The sequence below is a fragment of the Cucumis melo genome, chromosome 2 (genome assembly GCF_025177605.1).
Source record: "Cucumis melo cultivar AY chromosome 2, USDA_Cmelo_AY_1.0, whole genome shotgun sequence".
NCBI classification, from domain to species: Eukaryota; Viridiplantae; Streptophyta; class Magnoliopsida; order Cucurbitales; family Cucurbitaceae; genus Cucumis; species Cucumis melo.
Window position 1 is genome coordinate 19,537,905 of NC_066858.1, and position 21,019 is coordinate 19,558,923.

Sequence of the window (21,019 nt, forward strand, 5' to 3'; positions counted from 1 at the left end):
ACTATTCTAACTTCTTATAACATTTATAAATATAACAAAATATCACAATCTAACTGTGATAAACTACGATAGATTAGTATATATATTTATCATGATACAAACAAACACATTAATTAGTCTATTTTGGTTTATAACATTATTGATAGCTATCTATCCTATTAGACACTAGTAGAAAGATTACTTTGAAATTTTTTATGTTTTGTGATTATTTTCCATAAATTTACTATATAATAGAATTATAAGATTTATTAAGATAAGAGAAGGAAGAGAGAAAAACGAAAAAAAAGAAAACCTCCTTCGGAGTTGGACTTTGGGGACTTAGACTTGAGAACCCATGCTTGCAAAGTCGTCCGTATCTCTCTGGTTCTCCTCCAGTTGAGTTTGCGACCTACTTCCTTTCGCGCTCTCTCCTCTCACAGAAACGCTCTCAGCTCAAACCCTCTATCTGGCCGTCCATGGCGGCTTCACTTCCCTCCAAGGGATCAACTCTAAGGGACGCATTTGGAAACGTTCTATCCTTCTTCATTCTCATCTTGATTGGCGTCCTCGCATTCTCAATTCGCCTTTTCTCTGTAAGCTTTTCGATCTCCCTCTTGATCCGACGACTCTCTTCATTTTTACACAAACCTGGGTATACGAACAATGGTTTCGATTAAGGATCCCCGTTTCTGCTGCTACTTGTAAATTGTTGTTCTAATGCTGCATCTGTCTCTTCGGATTATACGATGGAGGAGTTCAGAGTCTGTTTTTTCGGTTGATCTTTTGAACATATGTATTAATATGAGCGGTTAGTCACATCGTTTCGTGCAATGATTTGCAGGTGATAAAGTATGAGAGTGTTATTCACGAATTTGATCCTTATTTCAATTACAGAGTTACACAGGTTTGATTTTTTACCGAGACATTTTCATTTCTGAGCTTATACGGAATTCTTATACTGTAAGGCTAGGGGTTACGGGCATAGCATCTTAGCTTTGCTTTGTAATCTTACATGCCAACGTCTCTAAATTACATCCTTGCTGCACTGGAAGATGATTTCTGTGTTTTCTTTTCCAGTATCTTTCAAAGATGGGAATTTATGAATTTTGGAACTGGTTTGATGATCGAACCTGGTAGGTTTTTATAGTTGTTGGGCAGAAAATTCTCAGAGTCAAGTCTTCATGCGTTGGACTTCAATTTCTTTTACCCTAACAGCCGTTAAGTGTTGTTGTGCTTGTTTAGGTATCCTCTAGGACGAGTAATTGGTGGAACTGTTTATCCTGGTCTCACATTGACTGCAGGCACATTATGGCGGTGAGTATTTGATAATTTATGTTGATTGATTCCTTAGGATGCCTCTTCTTAACGGGGTGAAGAAATTGATAATCCTTTCTATTAGTGCTGTGCCCTATACTGACTAAAGTTCTCTTTATTTGTTAGGGTATTAAATGCCTTGAACATTCCTTTGTCCGTGGAAACTGTTTGTGTTTTCACTGCACCCATATTCTCTGCTTTTGCTTCATGGGCAACTTACCTGTTGACAAAGGTTTGGATTCCTGCGAGGTGCCATATTTTCTCAATGTATTCTTTTTGCTCTTTGATTAGTCAAAATAATTCCTCCTTGCTATTTATCAGGAAGTTAAAGGTCCTGGTGCTGGATTGACAGCTGCTGCTCTTTTGGCTATGGTATTTAAATTCACTATATTTGTAGAACTATGAAACTACACTTATAGACCTCTTTTTAATTGTCAATATTATTGCAATGACATCAATCACCAACCTTTTGACAATTCCCTATTCTCTAAACTATAGTCATATAATTTTTATTCATTTATTTGGCACGCCCATTCAGCTAACGGTAATGGCCTTAGGCTTAGCATGCCGAGTGTTGAGAGTAAAGTGTTTCTTATTGAAATGGTTACTCCTCATTGCTAATAAGTTATAGTAGTTTGATCCCATGTCCAACTTCTGTCATTCTATTTATAATCGAATATATGTTTTGTATTGGTTGTATTGCTTTTGTTTGAACCAAGTTCCAATATAAATCTCTAATCCCTTCCATGCATCATGCATGGAGCAGTGGACCAGAATGCATCTTCCAATCGTGTTTGTCTATTGAGAATTGCGTGCTTGTTTGAAACTTCACAATGTGTATATATATATATAGTTTAGTTACTGCTTCATTTTTTTACAGGTTCCATCGTATATATCGCGGTCTGTGGCTGGCAGCTATGACAATGAAGCTGTAGCTATATTTGCTCTGATCTTCACGTTCTATCTTTATTTAAAGGTCAGATTTTGTTTGATTAGAAGAATGTAAATTTGTCAAGGACAGTAGCATGCTTAGTTTAATTGTGCTCAAACATTGTTACTGAAGCATGTTCTTTGCTGTTGTCAGATTGAGTAACTGGTCAATGGATATCTACTAGGATGCTTCTTAGATGCTTAATTTTCAATACCACAATCTTATTATTATGTTAATAATAATTATTTTAATAGGAAGCAAAGTTTCATTGACATATAAGACTGACATTGTTTTATTATATGCTACAAATTATACACTGAATTGGTTACATATGAAATGCAGACATTGAATACGGGATCCCTTTTCTATGCCACTTTAAATGCCATTGCATATTTCTACATGGTAAGACTTGTTTTCTGGTTCTGTTGATACCTTTATTTGTGCTTCATCACTTTATGGTTGTATTTTTATTTATCCCCTTTGTATTCCCATGTGTTTCATGTTGGTTTTTCTACTTCTTCTATTTATATATTTCTTTGTGTCCTCCATTTAGGTCTGCTCTTGGGGAGGTTACACATTCATTATTAATCTTATTCCGATGCATGCACTTTTGTGCATTGTAACTGGACGCTATTCTTCTCGATTGTACATTGCATATGCTCCTTTTGTAAGTGTCGACTGGCTTAACTTGCATTGTCTTTTCGTGATGATAAAAAAAATACTTGAGAGATTGAATATCTAAAAAAGCAAAAACATCAATCCTTGTAAAAATTTGACCTTGTGCGTGATTCATTAGCTTATCTTGAAATAATGGATCTCTCGATTCAGGTTGTCCTGGGAACATTATTGGCTGCACTGGTGCCCGTGGTTGGATTTAATGCAGTGATGACATCAGAGCATTTTGCATCATTTTTGGTTAGTATTGTTGTGCTAGTACTTTGGTTAATGATGTCTAGTAATTATTTTTGGCAAAATTTCTTGTTAGTGCTCAAGTCTGATTTCATACTTCCTTTAGCCCAGTCGTACAACTGCAGGGTTCAATTGCACGTGGCCCTTTCTTCTTCTGTTATGACTGATGGACATTAATTTGTGATACCTTTAACGAAGAAAATTTATGGCTATTTGTGTTGAAGTACATTTGTTTATTGTTGTTTGTTTTTTTTCTCCACTTGTCTCAATATTTTAAGTGTGTAATAATATCAGCAATTTTTTAGTCCCTTAAATTTGTTTTGTTGATGACTTGTTTCCTTTTTGTTCCTGGTTTTGTTTTCAGGTTTTCATCATTATCCATGTGGTGGCTCTTGTTTATTATATCAAAGGAATTCTCTCCCAGAAAATGTTTAAAGTAGCTGTCACTCTCGTAGTATCTATTGGGCTGTAAGCTTCATATAGCCCCCCCTCCTACACACATACAAAAACAAGCTTCTAGAACCCCACTGCTGAGGGTTTTGCTTGAGGATTATGTAATTGACCTTCATTATTTTTCCATTCTTCAGGGCAGTTTGCTGTGCAGTCATTGCAATTCTTGTAGCTCTTGTTGCTTCCAGCCCTACTAAGGGGTGGAGTGGGCGTAGTTTGAGTCTTTTAGATCCGTAAGAAACCAGCTCACGAATCATGATATTTGATGATTAATGAATTTTCTGATAGTTCAACACTTCAACATTTCTACATATTCTTTTTTATTTTTCTCCTCTCCTTTTTTGGATGCAACTTTTAACATTTTAAGGAATAGTTACCAATGATATTGATGGAATGAGGAAGTGTTTCTTACATCCTACATAAATGGTGTAATATTTTATTTTCAATCTTTATTTCCTGAAACACTCATCATTTATTTTGTTTTGCTTCAACCAACAGAACTTATGCAAGCAAGTACATACCGATAATTGCGAGTGTTAGTGAGCATCAACCACCTACTTGGCCTTCTTACTTTATGGACATCAACGTCTTGGCATTCCTGGTTCCAGCTGGTATTATTGTACGTATTTTTTCTAGTCTACCTGTTCTTTAATGTGTTTCAATCATCAGAAGTCTTATCTAGGTAACCTTTGATAGGCATGCTTTTCACCATTATCTGATGCTAGCTCATTTGTAGTCCTCTACATCGCTACAGCAGTGTACTTCTCTGGAGTTATGGTGAGAACCATTTTCTAATATCCAAATTAAAAATTTACTCATTACATCATCAACCTTTTTACATACATGCCTTTTGATGATACTACAGGTGCGTCTTATGCTTGTACTTGCTCCAGCAGCATGCATTATGTCTGGAATTGCACTTTCTCAAGCCTTTGAAGTTTTTACTCGTTCTATTAAGTTTCAGATGCCTGGTGAAGCAGATGGACAAGAAGTAAATTTTATTTCCATGATGTTGGTTTTATCTATGTTGGTCCTTTTATCTTCTTCTTCTCAGAAGACCATTGAAATGGTGCTAATACTGGTTCTTGGGTCGAACAATTAAGGTGGGAGATACCATCTCTGACGGTGTTGTAGCACAACATGATGTGGTGAAGCCTGAAAAAAGTGAAGATACAGTTAAAGAACGCCCGTCAAAAAGGAACAGAAAGAAGGAAAAGGAACCAGTTGAAAAGCCTTCCCTCAAATCCCAAATTTGTAAAAGGCTGCTAGTTTTACCTTTTGGGACATCTATTATTGCTCTTTTCTTACTTGTTTTGCTTGGTGCCTTTTATGTGGTAAGTTGAACATATCTTTATTTACCCTTTATTTTAGGTTGACATTAATGATAGCACTGGCGCTTCATACCAGAAAAAAGAAAAATAATATTGCAGTTGAATGTGTGCATCTACATGATGGTTTCAAATTTATGGCTTACAGTTTACTTACAAATATGTGCAAAAGAACAACTCTATTAGTCCAAACTTGCTCTTTAATAGCACTTAAAATAGGCTACTATCTTTATTGCTTCTTGCTTTCCTTGCTCTCCATTTCTCCAACAATATTTATTTACTGATTTGGTTTTCTGGTTTACGGGGTGTTGTAGGTTCATTGTGTCTGGGCAGCAGCAGAAGCTTATTCAGCCCCTTCTATTGTTTTAACTTCTCACTCCCGGGATGGTCTCCATGTTTTTGATGACTTTAGAGAAGCTTATGCATGGTTAAGCCACAACACTGAGGTTGATGATAAAGTAAGTTTCTGCTTATTCTGATGTTCCTTCATTGAAATGTTTAGTTTTCCCTAAATCCTACGAACTCTGAGGATAAAAACTATCATAGGTAAATATTTTTCTGTGGTGTTGTTTGCTTCTTGTTCAAACACGTTCCCCAGGTTGCATCATGGTGGGACTATGGCTATCAAACTACTGCTATGGCTAATCGTACTGTCATTGTCGACAACAACACCTGGAACAATACCCACATTGCAACTGTTGGTACTGCTATGTCTTCTCCTGAAAAGGCAGCCTGGGAAATTTTCAACTCCCTGGATGTAAAATATGTGCTTGTTGTCTTTGGAGGTTAGCTTGTGCTGTTGCCATCCTTATGCATGACTATACTATGCTATTTCTTATTTTTCTGTTATCCACATTTACCTTATTGTTTGGGGTTATACTTTATAGGAAGTTTTTTCAGTCAATTCAGGAAGTTCTTCATTGGATATAATCAACTACATCTCGATTCTTTTTCAATAAAAGTTGAAAAAATGAAGTCAATGCCTATAAATTTGTTGAAAATACCAGCCAAAAGATGTATTTAAATTTACTTTAATAGCTTGATAAACTAAGAAGTCTTCGAGCCATATTCTAAGAAACCGCGTTGTTCCAAGAATTTTTCTTTTTCTTTTGATATTCGTGAGTGTCTGGATCAGCTTACGCGCACCTCGACTAATCTCACGGGACAACCCGCTTGACCTTACAACATTTATATGTCAAGGAAACTTGTGGAAAATTAATTCCTAGGTAGGTGGCCATTATGGATTGAATCCATGATCTCGTAGTTAGTTATTGAGTCTATGTCTCATTTTTTACTATTAGGTCAATCCATGATGGTTCAAATTGAAATGGAAAAGGTGGATATGAGACTAGTTAAATCATTATTTAGTTTTTTTGGACGGGGATGATCTAGAAATAGGCAGATTGAGGGCTATGTTAATTCTTTGGGATGAAAACAGGATTAAACTAGTTGAATTGTTAATAGGAGGTATCTCTTTATATTGAAAGAAGGTTCCAAGTGATGAAGAGCTGTTAGATTACTACTGTTGGATGAATCTATGGACTGTTGTGAAGCTAGTTCTAGTGGGTGGAATTAAAAGCCTACAAGGATACTGTCTTGGAGTTTGATTGGAGGAGACTTTAACGTCACCTGTTGGTCTTATGAAAAATTCTACAGACGAAGGTTACCTCTTTTTCATTCTTATAGCTTAGCTACACTTTTCTCCAGTTGGAGAAGCTTGGTGTAATTCTCTTGGACTGGGGGCTTCTTTTCTTCTTCCTCTCTATCGGTAAATTTCATACATGAATGAAACTATTATGAATGATTTCTTTCCCCTACACCTGCCAACCATTTTCTCCTTCTTTGATCTTTTTGGCACCAACCTCACCATTCTTTTTCATTCTTTTAACTTGCTACTCTTTTGTCTAATGACATGGTTTTCTTGTATTCATAACTTTAAACATTAATAAAATCCTCTAATTTGGTTTACATCAAATTGGTATCAGAACCGCCGTCTGGGCCAACATTGATTTCCTCTTATGGAAGACTGATAAACTCTTTGTGACTCGACCACAATAGGGAGTTTTGTGTGTTGTACTCATTGCCAAACAACACACAGCTAACCTGGGGAACCTTCAAAATTACAAAAAGAAAAAAAAAAGATTTATTAAGATTCTGCAAAAGAGGTTTTTGATTATGGTGGGTTCTCTCCATTCTTCTTATCGGGGGCTTCCTTTAGGGGATAATTTGAGATATGTGTCCTTTTGGAACCCGATATGCGAGAAAATCCACAAGAGATCGACGGTGTAGAAAAAGGGGTTCCTTCTGAAAGCTGGCAGATTAACTCTGGTTAAGTTCATGTTAAGTGGCCAATGTATTATCTTTCGTTGTTTAGGGCCCCTAGCTTGGTGTGTAAAAGTATTGAAAAGGACTTGAGAGATTTCCTGTGGGAGGGGGAGGGTTATGGCTCCAATCTAGTTAATTGGGAGTTGGTGGGGGGCAACTCGTGAGTCAGGGAGGATTAGGGATCGGTAACCTTTGAATCCGGGACAGAGCTTTGTTGGCGAAGTGGCTTTGGCTTCTATCTGAATCTGATTCTATTTGGCATAGGATTGTTGTGAGCAAGCATGGTCCCCATCCTTTTGAATGGACGACTTTAAGAATATCTCTTCGAGCTCCCTTCTTTTTCTCGGTTTTCTTGCTGCTTTGTGGGGGATGGTAAGGACACTTATTTTTGGGAGGATCAATGGGTGGGGGAGAGTTTCCTATGTTCGATTTTTCTGCATCTGTATCATTTATCTTCTTCTAAAAACTGCACTATCTCATATCTTTTGATGAGATTTGAGAATTATGCATCTTTCTCTTTTGGGTTCCGTTGTAATTTGATTAATAGAGAGATGATGGAGGTGGCTTCTCTTCTATCCTTGCTTGAGGGGTGGTCTTTTAGAGGGGGAAGAAGGGATGTTTGTGTTTGGAATTCTAATCCTAGTCGGAGTTTCTCCTGTAAGTCTATGTTTAGTCTGTTGTTGGATCCTGCTCCCCCTAAAGAGTCGGTTTTTGATGTGGTGTGGAGGACTAAGGTTCCTAAGAAATTTAGGTTTTTTATTTGGCAAGTTTTGCTTGATCGGGTTAATACTGTTGATAGGCTTGTTAGGAGAACTTTGCTTGTTGGGCCTTTTGTTGCATGTTGTGTTAGAAGGCGGAGGGGGGGTTTCTATGCCTTGTTGGGGTGTGCGTGGTTATTTGGGACATTTGGGGTGAGACGGATGACAACGCTTACGGGTGAGAGAGGGATCTTAGTGAGATTTGATCCTTGATTAAATTTCATGTGTTTTTTTAGGCTTTGATTTCGAAAAACTTTTGTAACTATTCCATAGACAATGTTTTACTTAGTCCCCTTTTTGTAAGTCGGGGGGCTTGGTGGGTTGGTTTTTTTGTATACCCTTGTATTCTTTCATGCTTTCATTTTCATTAAAAAAAAAAGGAAACCTAATATTAATTATTTTTAATACTTAACAGAAAAATTAGTATTTTAGATAATTAATAATTTTTTTTTTCAATAACAGTATTGTTTTTTATACAAACATTATATATATATAATGTGTCTCCAATGTGTCGTGTCTTACTTTTTTAGAAATCGGGCGTATCGCCATATTGGGGTTTGTGCTTCCCAGGTAATAACTAAAAAGAAAAAGGCATAAGTAAAAAATAAAGATGCGGTTGGACTGAGGAGGGAAGCCAAGAACTCACAACGTGCGAAGGAGATGAGACAGAAGGAGAACTGAGAACTATGAATCTGAGATGAAGACTGAGGCAAACAAACAGAGACGTCGACGGTGAAAGGAGGTGTGGCGACAACGAACTGAAGGGACGGAGACAAGGCGAATAGGTGATGGAGACACCATGTACATCGAGAGGGGGGAGGCACATCGAAGGGAGAAAAAGTGTGAAGCATGAAGTAAACCAAGATTAGGTTTTCTTTTTATATGATATATTGTCGGGTCAGGCTGGGTCAACCCACCCAATAAATTAAAGAAAACAACAATATGAGTCTTTGTATATTTTCTCTATCTCAAAAGAATACAAGGGATCGACTATATATGCCATAGTGGGCCTCGACAAAAAAGGAAGTAAACAAGGGTAGAAAGATTCAACAGTGAAAATATAATTGTTTCATACAATAGGGGAATACTCCTATTTAGAGTTTTATTAGGTAAAAAAGAAATTTACCTAGAACATTACCCAATTAACCACATTATTCTTGCATCAATTAAGAAAACGTAGGGTGCCAAAAGTCGTTGATGGAACATATCGAAATTTTGGAGCTATTTTTATAAACTTTTAACTTTATCAGGGCCTTTCTCTGGTCAACTTGGATTAAGAGAAAACTTGAAAGCTTTTCTGAATCAAGAGAAACAACATTTGGCAGCCTTTTTAAATCATTATCTTTCTTAGCTCTAATTTGAAATACTAGCCATTTTTGTTTTTATGGCTTATCATCCACCGCGGCCCATTTGAAGAGTTTTTTTTTTCCTGAATAATTCCTATGGTGACCCTCTTGTAAATGGTGAGAATTAAACCTATGAGAATCTGGAAGATGGTAAGATGTCCGGTAGAGGGGATTGATGATTGTTGTTATTAGTGGAGAGCATTTTTTTGAAAGATGGTTCTTTCTTTGTTCAAGTCCCTTATGCGAGTAACTGACAACCACCTTGTTAATGTCAAAGACTCACTGAATGCCTTTTGGAAAATTGAAATCCTGAAGAAAGTGAGTTTCTTGATGTTGATTCCTCTTTCGGTGGTATTAATGCTGCAAAGGAAACTGAAAGGAAATGTTGGCATAGTTTTCTAAGATCAAATTATTGCGTTTTATGCAGATTGCAGTCTGCTCGTACAGTAGGCAATGCTGTGAATTCTTGTTTTGGAAAAGTTATGCGTGAATTTATCATTTTTGAAATTGATCATAGGAGAAATATATACTTCTATTGAATCATCTTAACGAATGAAAATGTTTACTTGGATTTCTTTATTGTGTCTGCAGGTCTTGTTGGATACCCAAGTGATGACATCAACAAGTTCTTGTGGATGGTTCGTATAGGAGGTGGTGTATTTCCTCATATCAAGGAACCGGATTACTTAGTAAGTGTTCATTACTTTTTAAGGCACTTGTTAATCCATAATTTTCTTATTGTATGTTTTTAAGACACTGAAACATGATGCTGTTTTGACTTGTTTGAGGACTAGTTCGTCAACAAGGTTCTCTAACTTATAATTTCATTTTTTCTCCCTTTTCTTTGTAAAGAGAGATGGTCAGTATCGCATTGATTCTCAGGCCACTCCAACGATGCTAAATTGTCTCATGTACAAACTCTCGTACTACAGGTTTGTAATTGTTTAGTGCAGCGCACAATAATTTGTTGAATGACATGGTTTCTTTCTTGGTTTTTCTAGTTTTATTTTTCGCGGTTGTAATTCTTATTCTTTTCTGTTTGGCTGCAGGTTCGTGGAGACTGATGGTAAAGGATTTGATAGGGTGAGGCAGACAGAAATTGGGAAGAAATATTTTAAACTTTCACATTTTGAAGAGGTAAATGACAAAATCTTCCGAGGAAAGGGTGATCTTTTCTTTTCATTGAAAATTTAACTTTCCAATTAGATCCAAGAAATTCTTTTTGGGGAGAGGGAAGGTGGAGGAGCTGTGATTTTTGTCGGTAGAGAGAAACTTGTTTGTTAAGAATACAGGATTTTCATGAAAAAAATGGAAGAGGTGGACAAATCCATCCTGTTGTCTCTTTTACTTGATCTCTTCGTTGAAGAGGGAAAAGAAGTTCCCAGCATGTTGAGATAGTGGTGGATTAATGACTAACTATATAACCACCCGTCTTCCAATTTTTGTTTTTTGTATAAAATTTTAAAGAAAAAACAGAACGGCTTTATTTTGAAACAGGGGAGTGGCCTGTACCAAGAGTTACTATTGGAAAATTGGCATTATCCATGTGATCCATTTTGAAGATTCACTTGTTTTTCTCCCCAACCATTTATCTTTTGCTTTTTTGTAAGAGTTCCATCTAGTCCAGGTTCTCAGATCTAATTTTGTCTTAGTCGATAAAGTATTTTTGAAACATTGTTAATTCTAACGAAATATCTTATTTCAATGAGTAACTTGTTAAGAAGTCTTCAGTTCCAACCAGCTGTGCTTTATTTATAAGTTGCTATATGCACAGTATTTCATTTGGTTCCTGATGTCAACATGGAACGTTTTAGGTCTTCACCACTCACCATTGGATGGTAAGAATCTACAAGTTGAAACCTCCAAAGAACAGAATCAGAGGGAAAACCAAAAAATCAAAGACAGTACGTACACTTCAAGTGCTGTTCTCTTGGTTGAGCTGACACCAATTTTTTTTTTTTAGATTACTGCTGTCATAGTATTTTAACTATTACATGATGGTTGTCGATTTGCAGAAATCCAGCTCAACTACCAGTTTGAAAAGAAAAGGAACAAAAAAGAGAAATCCATGGCACTGAATGATCAGCTGACGAGAATGGGATAACGTTCAAAAAGCATGTAAGCTACATATATAATTGACAACCATGGCAGGTACCTTTGAGGCATAGTGATAATTTTCTTGCGGACAGCGAAATTTTGTAGTCTTATCATATATTTTTCCATTTCCTATATGCCACATCTAAACAGGATCTAATTGAAATATCAGGCTGATAGATCTTTTCACGCACTTTCTGGGGTGTTTATTCATCAAATTTCTCATCTCTTAAATGTCATTTAGCTTACGAAGTTTCGATTCTGCCTAGATAGGTAAGCCTAACCAGAACAATTTCTATGAGTGATAAGTTTTTCTTTCCATTTAGGCTGGAAATTCCCATTCTCTTTTCCTGTTCCACGACTTAATTTTGTCGAATATATATAAAAAACAATAGATTCGTGTTATTTTAAGCGTGATTTTCTTTTTCTTTTTACTATTTTTTCCGCGGTTTTGTACAGAGGATGATAGATGGGAATTCGTACCCAACTTTGCTTCAGTGTCAGTACATTCTGTAAGGAGTTCTAAGTGTCATTGAATTTAATTGTGGAAGATCGTTATGAGTCTTTCCAATCCAACATGGTAACTTTCAGTAGATTAAAACTTCTAACGAAAGTTATTGAGTTTTCCTCATTCTCTTACGAAGAGCTTTATTCATCAAGATTATTCTGTTCAAAGCAGAAGTTTGTTCTTAAGCAAATTGTTGATTTTTTAGTTCAACTAATATAAAATAAAATAGAGGGTAAGAATTTCAAATCTTTGTTTCAACTTTTATTGATTTGATATTTCCCTAAAGTTTCTCCCTGTTTTATTTTGTTTGTCACTTTCAAAATAAAAAATTATCTCCGTTGGCTTGACTAAAGTGCTGCTTGCTCAAGCTGTTTTAAAAAGGAAATTGAAAAAGAATGTGGCATTGTCCCATATCACATAGAAAGAAAGTAGACACCTCACTTGTGGCTATGGGTTCGTGGAATGCTAAGAAGACACCTCACTTGTGGCTAGCAATAGACTTGCTTAGCTCAAAATAACTTCCAATGCCATACCTTTTGTCCGTCCTTTGATGAGGCTGGTCGATTTGTCTGATAAAATATTAAGTTGAGTTATAGTGTCAGCGCCCAAACCCTTTTGGGGTCTTGGAGCAAAATATTATTTCGACTGTTGATATATTTGTCTGTGAAAGAGATCCATTGTTGGAAAAAAAAAAAAAAAAAAACCAAAACAAAAACAAAAACAAAAATAAAAGTTCAATGAGTTCGATTAGCTTTGAATCGTCCAAGACATGTTTGTTCCAACTTCTAGGATCAATAACCTGGACAAGAGATTGATTGTTTATGATTGTTCAAGATCTTAATTCTTAGGTGGTCTTTTCTTAAAAGGAAACCAATTTAAGTAGGAAATATTAAATACAGCCTAATTTAAAAAAATAATAATAAAGTAACAAAGAACTAAGAAAAAGGTTGGAAAGGCAAGTAGAGACCTTTTTAGTACTACAAATATTTTATATTTCCATAGAATTTTGAAATTCTCATAAGTTAGTATCTTGCTATTAGCCATGTGGCAACTAAATCTCAGCAAGATAAATATATATATTAAAAATTTTGAAATACAAACTAATGGAAATAACTTTTCAGACACGTCTACAATGTTTTTTTTTTAATTATCAAAAAGTAATATTTTGATAATTAACATAAACAAAATGGCAAAGTTCTTAACTTTCAAAATGGAGGGCAAAATCTATTTTGGTTCTTTTTTGTTTTGTTTTGTTTTATTGGAGCTTCTATGGGCCCGTTTGATAACGTTCCTGTTTCTCGTTTCCTGTTTCTGTTTCTAATTTTTAAGAAACGAATTTGTTTGATAAAGTTTCCTGTTTCTTGTTCTCAAAATAATAAGGAACGTTTCTATTTTATCTAAGAATTTGTGGGAACAAAAAAAACAAGTTTCTCTCGTTTCGTTCCCATCTTTATTTCTTTTTGTTTCTCTTTTCCTCTTCCACTCGTCTTCTCCATTCTCTCCGGCTAGGCATCTCCCTTCTCCGTTTTGTCTTCTCTCCGGCTAGGTTTTCTCTTCGGTTTTGTCTTCTCTCCGGCTAGCTGTTCTCTTCGGTTTTGTCTTCTCTCGTCTAAGAAAAACGACTACAGATTTCTCTAAAAACCGCAACTTTTTGTGCTGGCGAATGCCCTTTACTCCTGCAGGCTTCGGCGTTTAGCAGTATCTATTGGGGTAAATCTTCTGGTATTCTGGGTTGGTTCTTCATTTTAAGTTCTTTAATTATTTTGCTTCCCGCCTTTCAAATTGTGTTTTATTGCCGTTATGGTAGCTAGTAAAGAATAGAGGATCATGATTCTTGGGCTATGTTCTTTAATTTCTGTATGTTTGTTCCTTCTTTATCTATTGGGGATGTTTTTAATGTTTACGAATTCGAGTATTATTGTTTTCAATTCTCTCCTGACATTGTCTTGTTTGATAAAATATTTGCTTATTAATATGCATGGTAGGTGTTTGATATAATGCCGCTTTGAATTGTTTTGCTTTCTGTCTTTGGCTTTCTTTTCAAGTTCAAACTCTTAGCATACTTTCTATCATACCTTTTTGAGAGTTGGGATGAGTTTAGGTATTTGATTTTTTTGTGGGCTTTTCCAAATCCTTGCCCATTGATCTTCGTTTCACTACAAGATGCTAGAGTCCTGCAATTGGATAATCTTCTCCTGTTGTTAGTTATTTTATGGGAAAATTAATGTTTGGACTGCAGATTGCAAGAAATGCTGTCTTTATGGTTTTTCTAAATTTAGTGAACTCGAATGAAACAATTTCTCTTCTCATGCTGAACATGATATATCAAATTCCCATTTCTGATGCTGATTTAGTACAAAAGTTCGAATGCTGTTGAATTAGATTTACCCGAGTTACATGTATTGGTTGCATAGAGATTTAATACTCAGTAAAACTTCAGTCCTGTCTTTGCCCACCAACTGAGATTTGAATTCAATTAGTCATGATTGAAACCAATAGCATACATCCAGCTGCTCTGTTTTCACCTTGGTTTGTTCAGTTCAAAGGAAAATTTTGGTGAAAACAGAAGTTGTTGAAAATGGATAGATCCTCCTGGTATGCTTAACAAGCCAGTATGGAATATGAATGCATCTACTAACTTCATTCTCTGTATAAAATATGAATGTTTAACATATGATATTTAACAGTACAGCTTCCAATTTCATCCAAAGACTTTTCTCTATCACTCCCATTTTTCCATCAACATCGTAATTAAATTGAAGGGAACCTAAAAGTCAAGAAGTTGGGAAGTCTCTTTGTAGTGTTGATATTTGGTCCACATGTATGGTTTTTGTTTTTTAGAAAACTGAAAAACATTACTTATTTGTGATGTATGTAAACATAGTGTTATTGTACAATGATTCCATGGAAATGTTAGAGAAGAGAACTGAATATAGAATTTGATTTCGAGACAAGAATGTTCAGTCTTCTTGACCAATATATCTAATTTGTTACTAATAGAACTTAAGTTATGATTTCTGCCATGACTTAATAATTTCATCATGAATGTTCATGAAACAGTATTTACAAAAATATATAAAAATCTATTAACTTGTCAATCTCAAAGCTTAATTACATAAATATATGTTGTTTAAACTATATATTAATTCTATTATGTTTTCTTTTGCTTTTGCAATTAGCCATGTTTGAACTGAACTGATATATGTTGTTTAAACTATAAACATTCTGTTTGTTTATTTTAATTTTGCCACTAATTTTTGGATTTGTCATTATGTAGAAAGGATGTCACAAAAATCAACTGAACAACTTTGTGTCGATGACGTTGTTGAGATTGATGAATTAAAAGGTGAGGGACCATGGTCAAATAAAAGTGAAACTTTGTTTGTAGACTTAATGGATGAAGAGGTTGCAAAAGGCAATCGACCAACTACAACATTTACAAAGACTAGTTGGAATTATATGAGAAGCCAACTAATTGCTAGTGCAGGATATAATTATTCTCACGATCAATTGAAAAATAAGTTTAACAAATTAAGACAAATGTACAAAGACTTCAAAAAGATATTGAGTGATATGACAGGAAATGGTTGGGATCCATTATTAGGTACCATCAATCTTGAAGAGGAGCAATGGAATGAGCTTTTTAAGGTATAATAGTTGCAGTTTTTTTCAATTGCTAATCATCTTTAGGCGAATAAGAGAGCTAAACAGTTTTCATTTTCTATAGGTGAATAAGAGAGCTAAAAAGTTTAGAAAAAGTGGTTGCCCACATTATGAAAAGCTCGTAAGGATTTTTGGAGATACTACTGCAACAGGTGTAAATGCTTGCCCATCAACAAGACTTATTTCAGATTCTGAAGATGAAAATGAAAATGATGTTGCAAGCAACACAAACGTTGGTGTTGAAGAGAATAATAAAGGAAAAAGCAAAAAACGATTTCGAAGAAAGAAAGACGAATTTGGCAGTTTCTTCTCATCATTCTTAGATGTATATGCGGAGAATGCAAAGAGAAAGAATGACATCCTTGAGAAAAGATCTTTTGGTTGTACATCTAGTCAAGTTGATGAGAGTCAAACATCAAACAAAAAAGATGATCTCCATGAAGAGTTGATGGAATGTTTAGACATTTTAAATACAATGGAGGATGTTGATGGAGAGGCTTATTCCAAAATACTGAAACTCTTGCACGGAGATCTTGCTTGGAGAAAGCTATTTTTGCGCATGCCCGATTCAAGGAAGAGAGATTTCATAAATAGTCTTTAGATGTCACTTAGGGATGTTTTAGGATTATGTCATTTACTTTTTAATATTAGACTTAAACATGGATTTTGTATGTTTGACTTTGAATTGATATGGACTTCAATTGACTTTATGGTTTGTGTTGTTTTTTAACATGGCTACGTTTGATGTATTGAGATGGATTATGTCATAAATAGTCTTTGATTTGTACATTTTTTGTGTTTGATTTAGGGATATACTAGTGAATTGATATGGACTTGATTCAAGATAATCATTCTGATGACGGTTTTGATTCTGACGACGATGATGATGGTATTTGCATCCTTTTTACTTTATTCTACATGAGCTTCAACAGGATACAATATTCAAAACAACCATGTAGAACCTCTGCACTGAGAGGACATGATTATGTGATTGAGTTGTTAAATGGAAACGATAGTAGATGTTTTGATTGTTTTAGAATGAAAAGAATTACATTCATAAGGTTTTGTGAAGATTTAAAATCAAAGACAAATCTGAAATCATCTAGGTATCTTACCGTTCAAGAAAAAGTTGCTATATTCTTATTAATCATATCACATAATGAAAGCAATCGTATAGCAGCAGAAAGATTTCAACATTCGGGTCATACTATTTCTCTAGCTTTTAACAAGGTTTTGAGGAAAGTTTGCAAGCTTGGTGGAGAAATTATTCGTCCACCCAATATGGACACTGTAGCAACGGAGATCGTATCAAATTCAAAATATTACCCTTTCTTTAAGGTAATGCCTTAACGTTTTGATTTATTTTCAGAAATATAATGTTTAGAAATATATTTATGTTTTTTTATTATCCTTTAGGATTGTATTGGTGCTATTGATGGCACTCATGTTGCTGCAAGCATTCCCCAAAATGAACAAATACCGTTTCGTGGAAGAAAAACTAACACAACATGGAATATAATGTGTGTTTGTTCATTTGATATGTTATTCACGTATGTCATGTCTGGTTGGGAAGGATCGGCCAATGATTCTCGTATACTCCAAGAATGTATCAAGAATCCCGAGAATAAATTTCCTATGCCTAAGAGAGGTAAGTAATTATGTGTTTTTCAAAACTTTAATTCCATATTTGAGTTTATGATAATTTTTTATTTGCTTTATTACATGCAGATCAATACTATCTTGTCGACTCAGGATATTCAAATATGCCAGGATTTTTAGCACCATTTCGAGGTCAAAGATATCATTTACGAGATTTTAGAGAAAGGAGACATCGCCCTCGAGGTAGAGAAGAAGTGTTTAATTATCGACATTCTTCACTGCGAAATGTCATCGAACGTTGTTTTGGTGTGCTGAAGGCTCGATTTCCTATTCTTAAGCAAATGCCTCCGTACCCGATCAAGACACAAAAATATATACCGATAGCATGTTGCACAGTTCACAATTATATTAGATTGAATGATCGTGAAGATGATCTTTTCAATGACTTTAGCAATGAATTAATGATCGTTGAAGATACACATAATTTTTCGGCCAATTTGCAGAGGGATATAATTGAATTAGATGTGAGTCGACAGCATTTACGAGAAATGGCCCGAGCGAGAGATGATATTGCAAATCAAATTTGGGCAACATTTGAAGGATAGATACAATTTTATGTTTATGTTATTTCTTTTATTTGTGCACTAGGACTTTTTGTATTAAATGATATAAAGTACTTTTGATAATTTTCATTTTTATGTTTAATGCAGGACATAAATTTTAACTTAATGTTTAATTGAATTACATGTGAATAAAATAAAAATAAATCTTGAAGATGAGCAATCAAACAAAACTATTAAACAATAAATAATAAAAACAGGAAACAAGAAACAGTTACCAAACACATTTTCTGTTTCTGTTTCTTTTTTTAAAGAAACAAGAAACAGAAACAGTTATCAAACATATTCCTGTTTCTTGTTCTAAAGAAAGAAGAAACAGGGAACAAGAAACAGAAAACAGGAAACAGGAAACAGGGAACAGAAATGTTACCAAACGGGCCCTATGCAGCTATCTCCATTCTTACGTCAATTATTCTTGTCATGTTAAAAATAAAACATAATAAAATAATTGAAATAATATATTTAGTATCTTTTATTTCTTGAAAAGGAGTGGAAAGAAAAAGAACAATGATTCATTAATTGATATACAATATTAGGAAATTTATTTTCATACTGTCACCATTCATTGTTTGTGATAAAATAGATATGGAGATCTTTGTAAATTTACGTTTTAAATATTTAGCGCTGTATTTCTAAGTGTGAAAATAATATTTTAAAATATTCGATTGGATTCATATGCTCCTAAACAATCATATTGGAATTTATAAAATAAAATAAAATAAGAGAAGTTTTCAAATCTGACAAATGACTTAAACTAATTTGTATACATATTTTCGAGTTTGGGATTTATATTGCGATCGATCAACGTATTTAAATATTTTAACAGTTCTGTGGTTGAAAACCGTTTTTCATAAAAATGATATATTATTAGTGTTGAAGTCTCTCATGTCAGAGATCTAAGCAGAAAGCGGGTTTGGGGCGGCTGTTCATATGATCGGCAGCTCGTGTCACCCAATTTTATGGATTGCGGCTTTGGTTTACCGTTAACAGTTAACAAACGACCTCAGTTTTCCTTCGAAACCCATAGATTTTTCAATCTCAAATTCAAACTGAAGGCGACTGAATATGAAAGAAAAATCCAAAGCAATAGACTTCCTCTGCGATCGGAGCACCGCCACCTCTGAGGCATATACATTTATTGGTCCGTACAAATGAAATAGACTACGATCAGATTCTTCAATTCCACGTGGAACACCGTCTTTTTCGATCCACCGACCCCTTTCTCCACAATCAGCTACTTCGTTTGAATTGTAATTTGGAAAGCTTCGAGATGCCCAGAACCTGTTTGATAAGTTGCTTGAATGAGATTTTTTTCTCTTCATTTATACGCAAAATTTATGGGCAACATTTGATCAAATGGTATTTCTGGATTCGGTTTCATACAAAAATACGACCATTGCAGATTTTGCTGGAAATAGTTGTCCAAAAGAGTTGCTTAAGCTTGTTAGAAGAATGCAGAGGGAAGGTTTTGGACCTATGGAGTATACGAACGTAAGGGCATTGAATGCGTCTGCACAATTGTTAGATCTGAGACGTGGGAAAAAATTCATGGGAATGTGTTTATTTGGAATGCTTCTAACATATGCATGCCAAATTTGGTGAGAGATTGAACAGGCAAGGTGGTTGTTTGATCGTCTTCCTAAGATGTTTCTTGGAACTTAATAATATCTTGTTATGTAAAGAATGGACAACCTGAGAAGTGTATTGAGGCATATATGTCCGATAAAATTACCACAGCAACTATAATTGCAGCTTACTGTCAATGGGGACGTGTAGATGAAGCAACAGCGGTGTTTAGTGAGCTTAAAGACAAGGACATTCTTTGCTGGACAACCATGTTGGTGGGTTATGCAAAAAGTGGCAGAAAAGAGGGTGCACTGTTGTTCAATGGAATGCTATAAGAACATGTTGAACCTGACAACTACATTCGATCAAGAGTCATCAGTTTTTGTGTCAAACCAGCATCCCTACATGACGATCAGGTAGTTCATGGAAAATCACACTACTTGATATGCATTCTAAATGTGGTTTCATGGATGATGCAAGGTCTGTCTTCAACCTGATGCCAACTAGGAATGTGATTTTCTTGCTATTGAAACCTCCAACCGTCAATGAAAAGAAACAATAACTGGACTGTTAGATCGAAATATGCAAAACAAAAATTGGTTAACGACTGAGTTGAGAGCTCATCCTTTTTATTAAGACGTTTAGCTGGACCATTAAATCAAAATATGTCAAACAAAAACTGATTAACGGCTAAGTCGAGAGCTCGCTCTTTTTATTAATACATTTAACTAGACCGTCAAATAGAAATATGCAAAACAGAAATTGGTTAAATTATCACGTCCTTCTCGAATAAAACAACAAATATTTATTTATGCATAAGAAGGGAGGAGTGAAAGAGAGAGAAGGTTTGTAAGGAAGAAGTGATTGTGGTGTTCAGAGGGGATGAGGATTGGCCTTTCATAGCAATTTTTTGGACGCGTTGGAGATTTTGGCTACACGGTGTCACATGGAAATACTGCTATACCCCATCTATGTTGTCATCCCTAGCCCTTGGGTGAGAGCATTTAAATGGATTTTCCTTCAACAAATGAACCGAGGTGGGACAAATGAAAAAAAGAAAATTTTAATAATTTTCATCCGTAAATTTCATGGAATCTATGATTGTTGTGTTAGAATTAGTGGGCTTAACCCATTCGGGAGATTTACCCTAAATATTCTTTCCTTTTTTTATCTCTTTGTATTTTTCTATTTATTCCCCTCTTGTAACTATTGTATGATTATCAGAAAATAATAAAACTAAAAACATCGTGGTTTTTCTCCAAATTCTCAGGTTTCCACGTAAGCTTGGTTTCGTGTTTATTGCTTTCAGTATGGTGTCAAAATGAAGCAACAACAAAACCCTAGAAAAAAGTTTAGAAAAAACCCAGACCAAAACAGAAGTTGCTGCCGCCACCACTGCCGCCGCCGTTGACATCAACATGGAAAAACTACTCCAAAGGATTCAGACACTGTCGATCTATCCAATGGGCCACCCTTCGTTGCCATCCACACATCCTTCCGGCTAGAAACAACCTCACGTGCCACCTCTGTCGGGCACGTGGGCCCACGTGCCACCTTATGCTAATCTCACCGCCCATTCCATTTGATTCTACACGCTGTCGCCTGTCCAACCATCTCACCCTTCCGGTC

At 35.2% G+C, this 21,019-nt stretch overlaps 3 protein-coding genes across 3 annotated transcripts; all 3 read left to right on the plus strand.

The window, feature by feature from the left end:
- Positions 1-268: 268 nt before the first annotated feature.
- LOC103501043 (dolichyl-diphosphooligosaccharide--protein glycosyltransferase subunit STT3A) lies at positions 269-11,627 on the plus strand. The gene is made up of 23 exons (XM_008464536.3): positions 269-572; positions 821-883; positions 1,057-1,112; positions 1,222-1,293; positions 1,420-1,525; positions 1,615-1,665; positions 2,174-2,269; positions 2,567-2,626; positions 2,778-2,891; positions 3,053-3,139; positions 3,498-3,601; positions 3,721-3,816; positions 4,082-4,202; positions 4,280-4,360; positions 4,449-4,574; positions 4,687-4,917; positions 5,226-5,369; positions 5,510-5,696; positions 9,932-10,029; positions 10,193-10,272; positions 10,390-10,477; positions 11,155-11,244; positions 11,356-11,627. The coding sequence occupies exons 1-23, from the start codon at positions 456-458 to the stop codon at positions 11,416-11,418; spliced, it is 2,331 nt and encodes a 776-aa protein (XP_008462758.2). The 5' UTR covers positions 269-455; the 3' UTR covers positions 11,419-11,627.
- Positions 11,628-15,209: 3,582 nt separating this feature from the next.
- On the plus strand, positions 15,210-16,295 carry LOC127145930 (L10-interacting MYB domain-containing protein-like). Its single transcript, XM_051080719.1, has 2 exons — positions 15,210-15,590; positions 15,670-16,295. The coding sequence occupies exons 1-2, from the start codon at positions 15,225-15,227 to the stop codon at positions 16,204-16,206; spliced, it is 903 nt and encodes a 300-aa protein (XP_050936676.1). The 5' UTR covers positions 15,210-15,224; the 3' UTR covers positions 16,207-16,295.
- A 591-nt stretch (positions 16,296-16,886) lies between these two features.
- On the plus strand, positions 16,887-17,809 carry LOC127148298 (uncharacterized). The gene is made up of 3 exons (XM_051081778.1): positions 16,887-16,943; positions 17,022-17,253; positions 17,334-17,809. The coding sequence occupies exons 1-3, from the start codon at positions 16,887-16,889 to the stop codon at positions 17,807-17,809; spliced, it is 765 nt and encodes a 254-aa protein (XP_050937735.1).
- Positions 17,810-21,019: the final 3,210 nt, after the last annotated feature.

Excerpts from the sequence above, each read along its gene's own strand:
- LOC103501043 (XM_008464536.3), top strand. The coding sequence starts at position 456 with ATGGCGGCTTCACTTCCCTCCAAGGGATCAACTCTAAGGGACGCATTT. Across the intron at positions 573-820 it reads TCTCAATTCGCCTTTTCTCT|GTGATAAAGTATGAGAGTGT; the intron begins GTAAGCTTTTCG and ends AATGATTTGCAG. Across the intron at positions 1,526-1,614 it reads CAACTTACCTGTTGACAAAG|GAAGTTAAAGGTCCTGGTGC; the intron begins GTTTGGATTCCT and ends GCTATTTATCAG.
- LOC127145930 (XM_051080719.1), top strand. The coding sequence starts at position 15,225 with ATGTCACAAAAATCAACTGAACAACTTTGTGTCGATGACGTTGTTGAG. Across the intron at positions 15,591-15,669 it reads AATGGAATGAGCTTTTTAAG|GTGAATAAGAGAGCTAAAAA; the intron begins GTATAATAGTTG and ends CATTTTCTATAG.
- LOC127148298 (XM_051081778.1), top strand. The coding sequence starts at position 16,887 with ATGGACACTGTAGCAACGGAGATCGTATCAAATTCAAAATATTACCCT. Across the intron at positions 16,944-17,021 it reads AATATTACCCTTTCTTTAAG|GATTGTATTGGTGCTATTGA; the intron begins GTAATGCCTTAA and ends ATTATCCTTTAG. Across the intron at positions 17,254-17,333 it reads ATTTCCTATGCCTAAGAGAG|ATCAATACTATCTTGTCGAC; the intron begins GTAAGTAATTAT and ends TATTACATGCAG.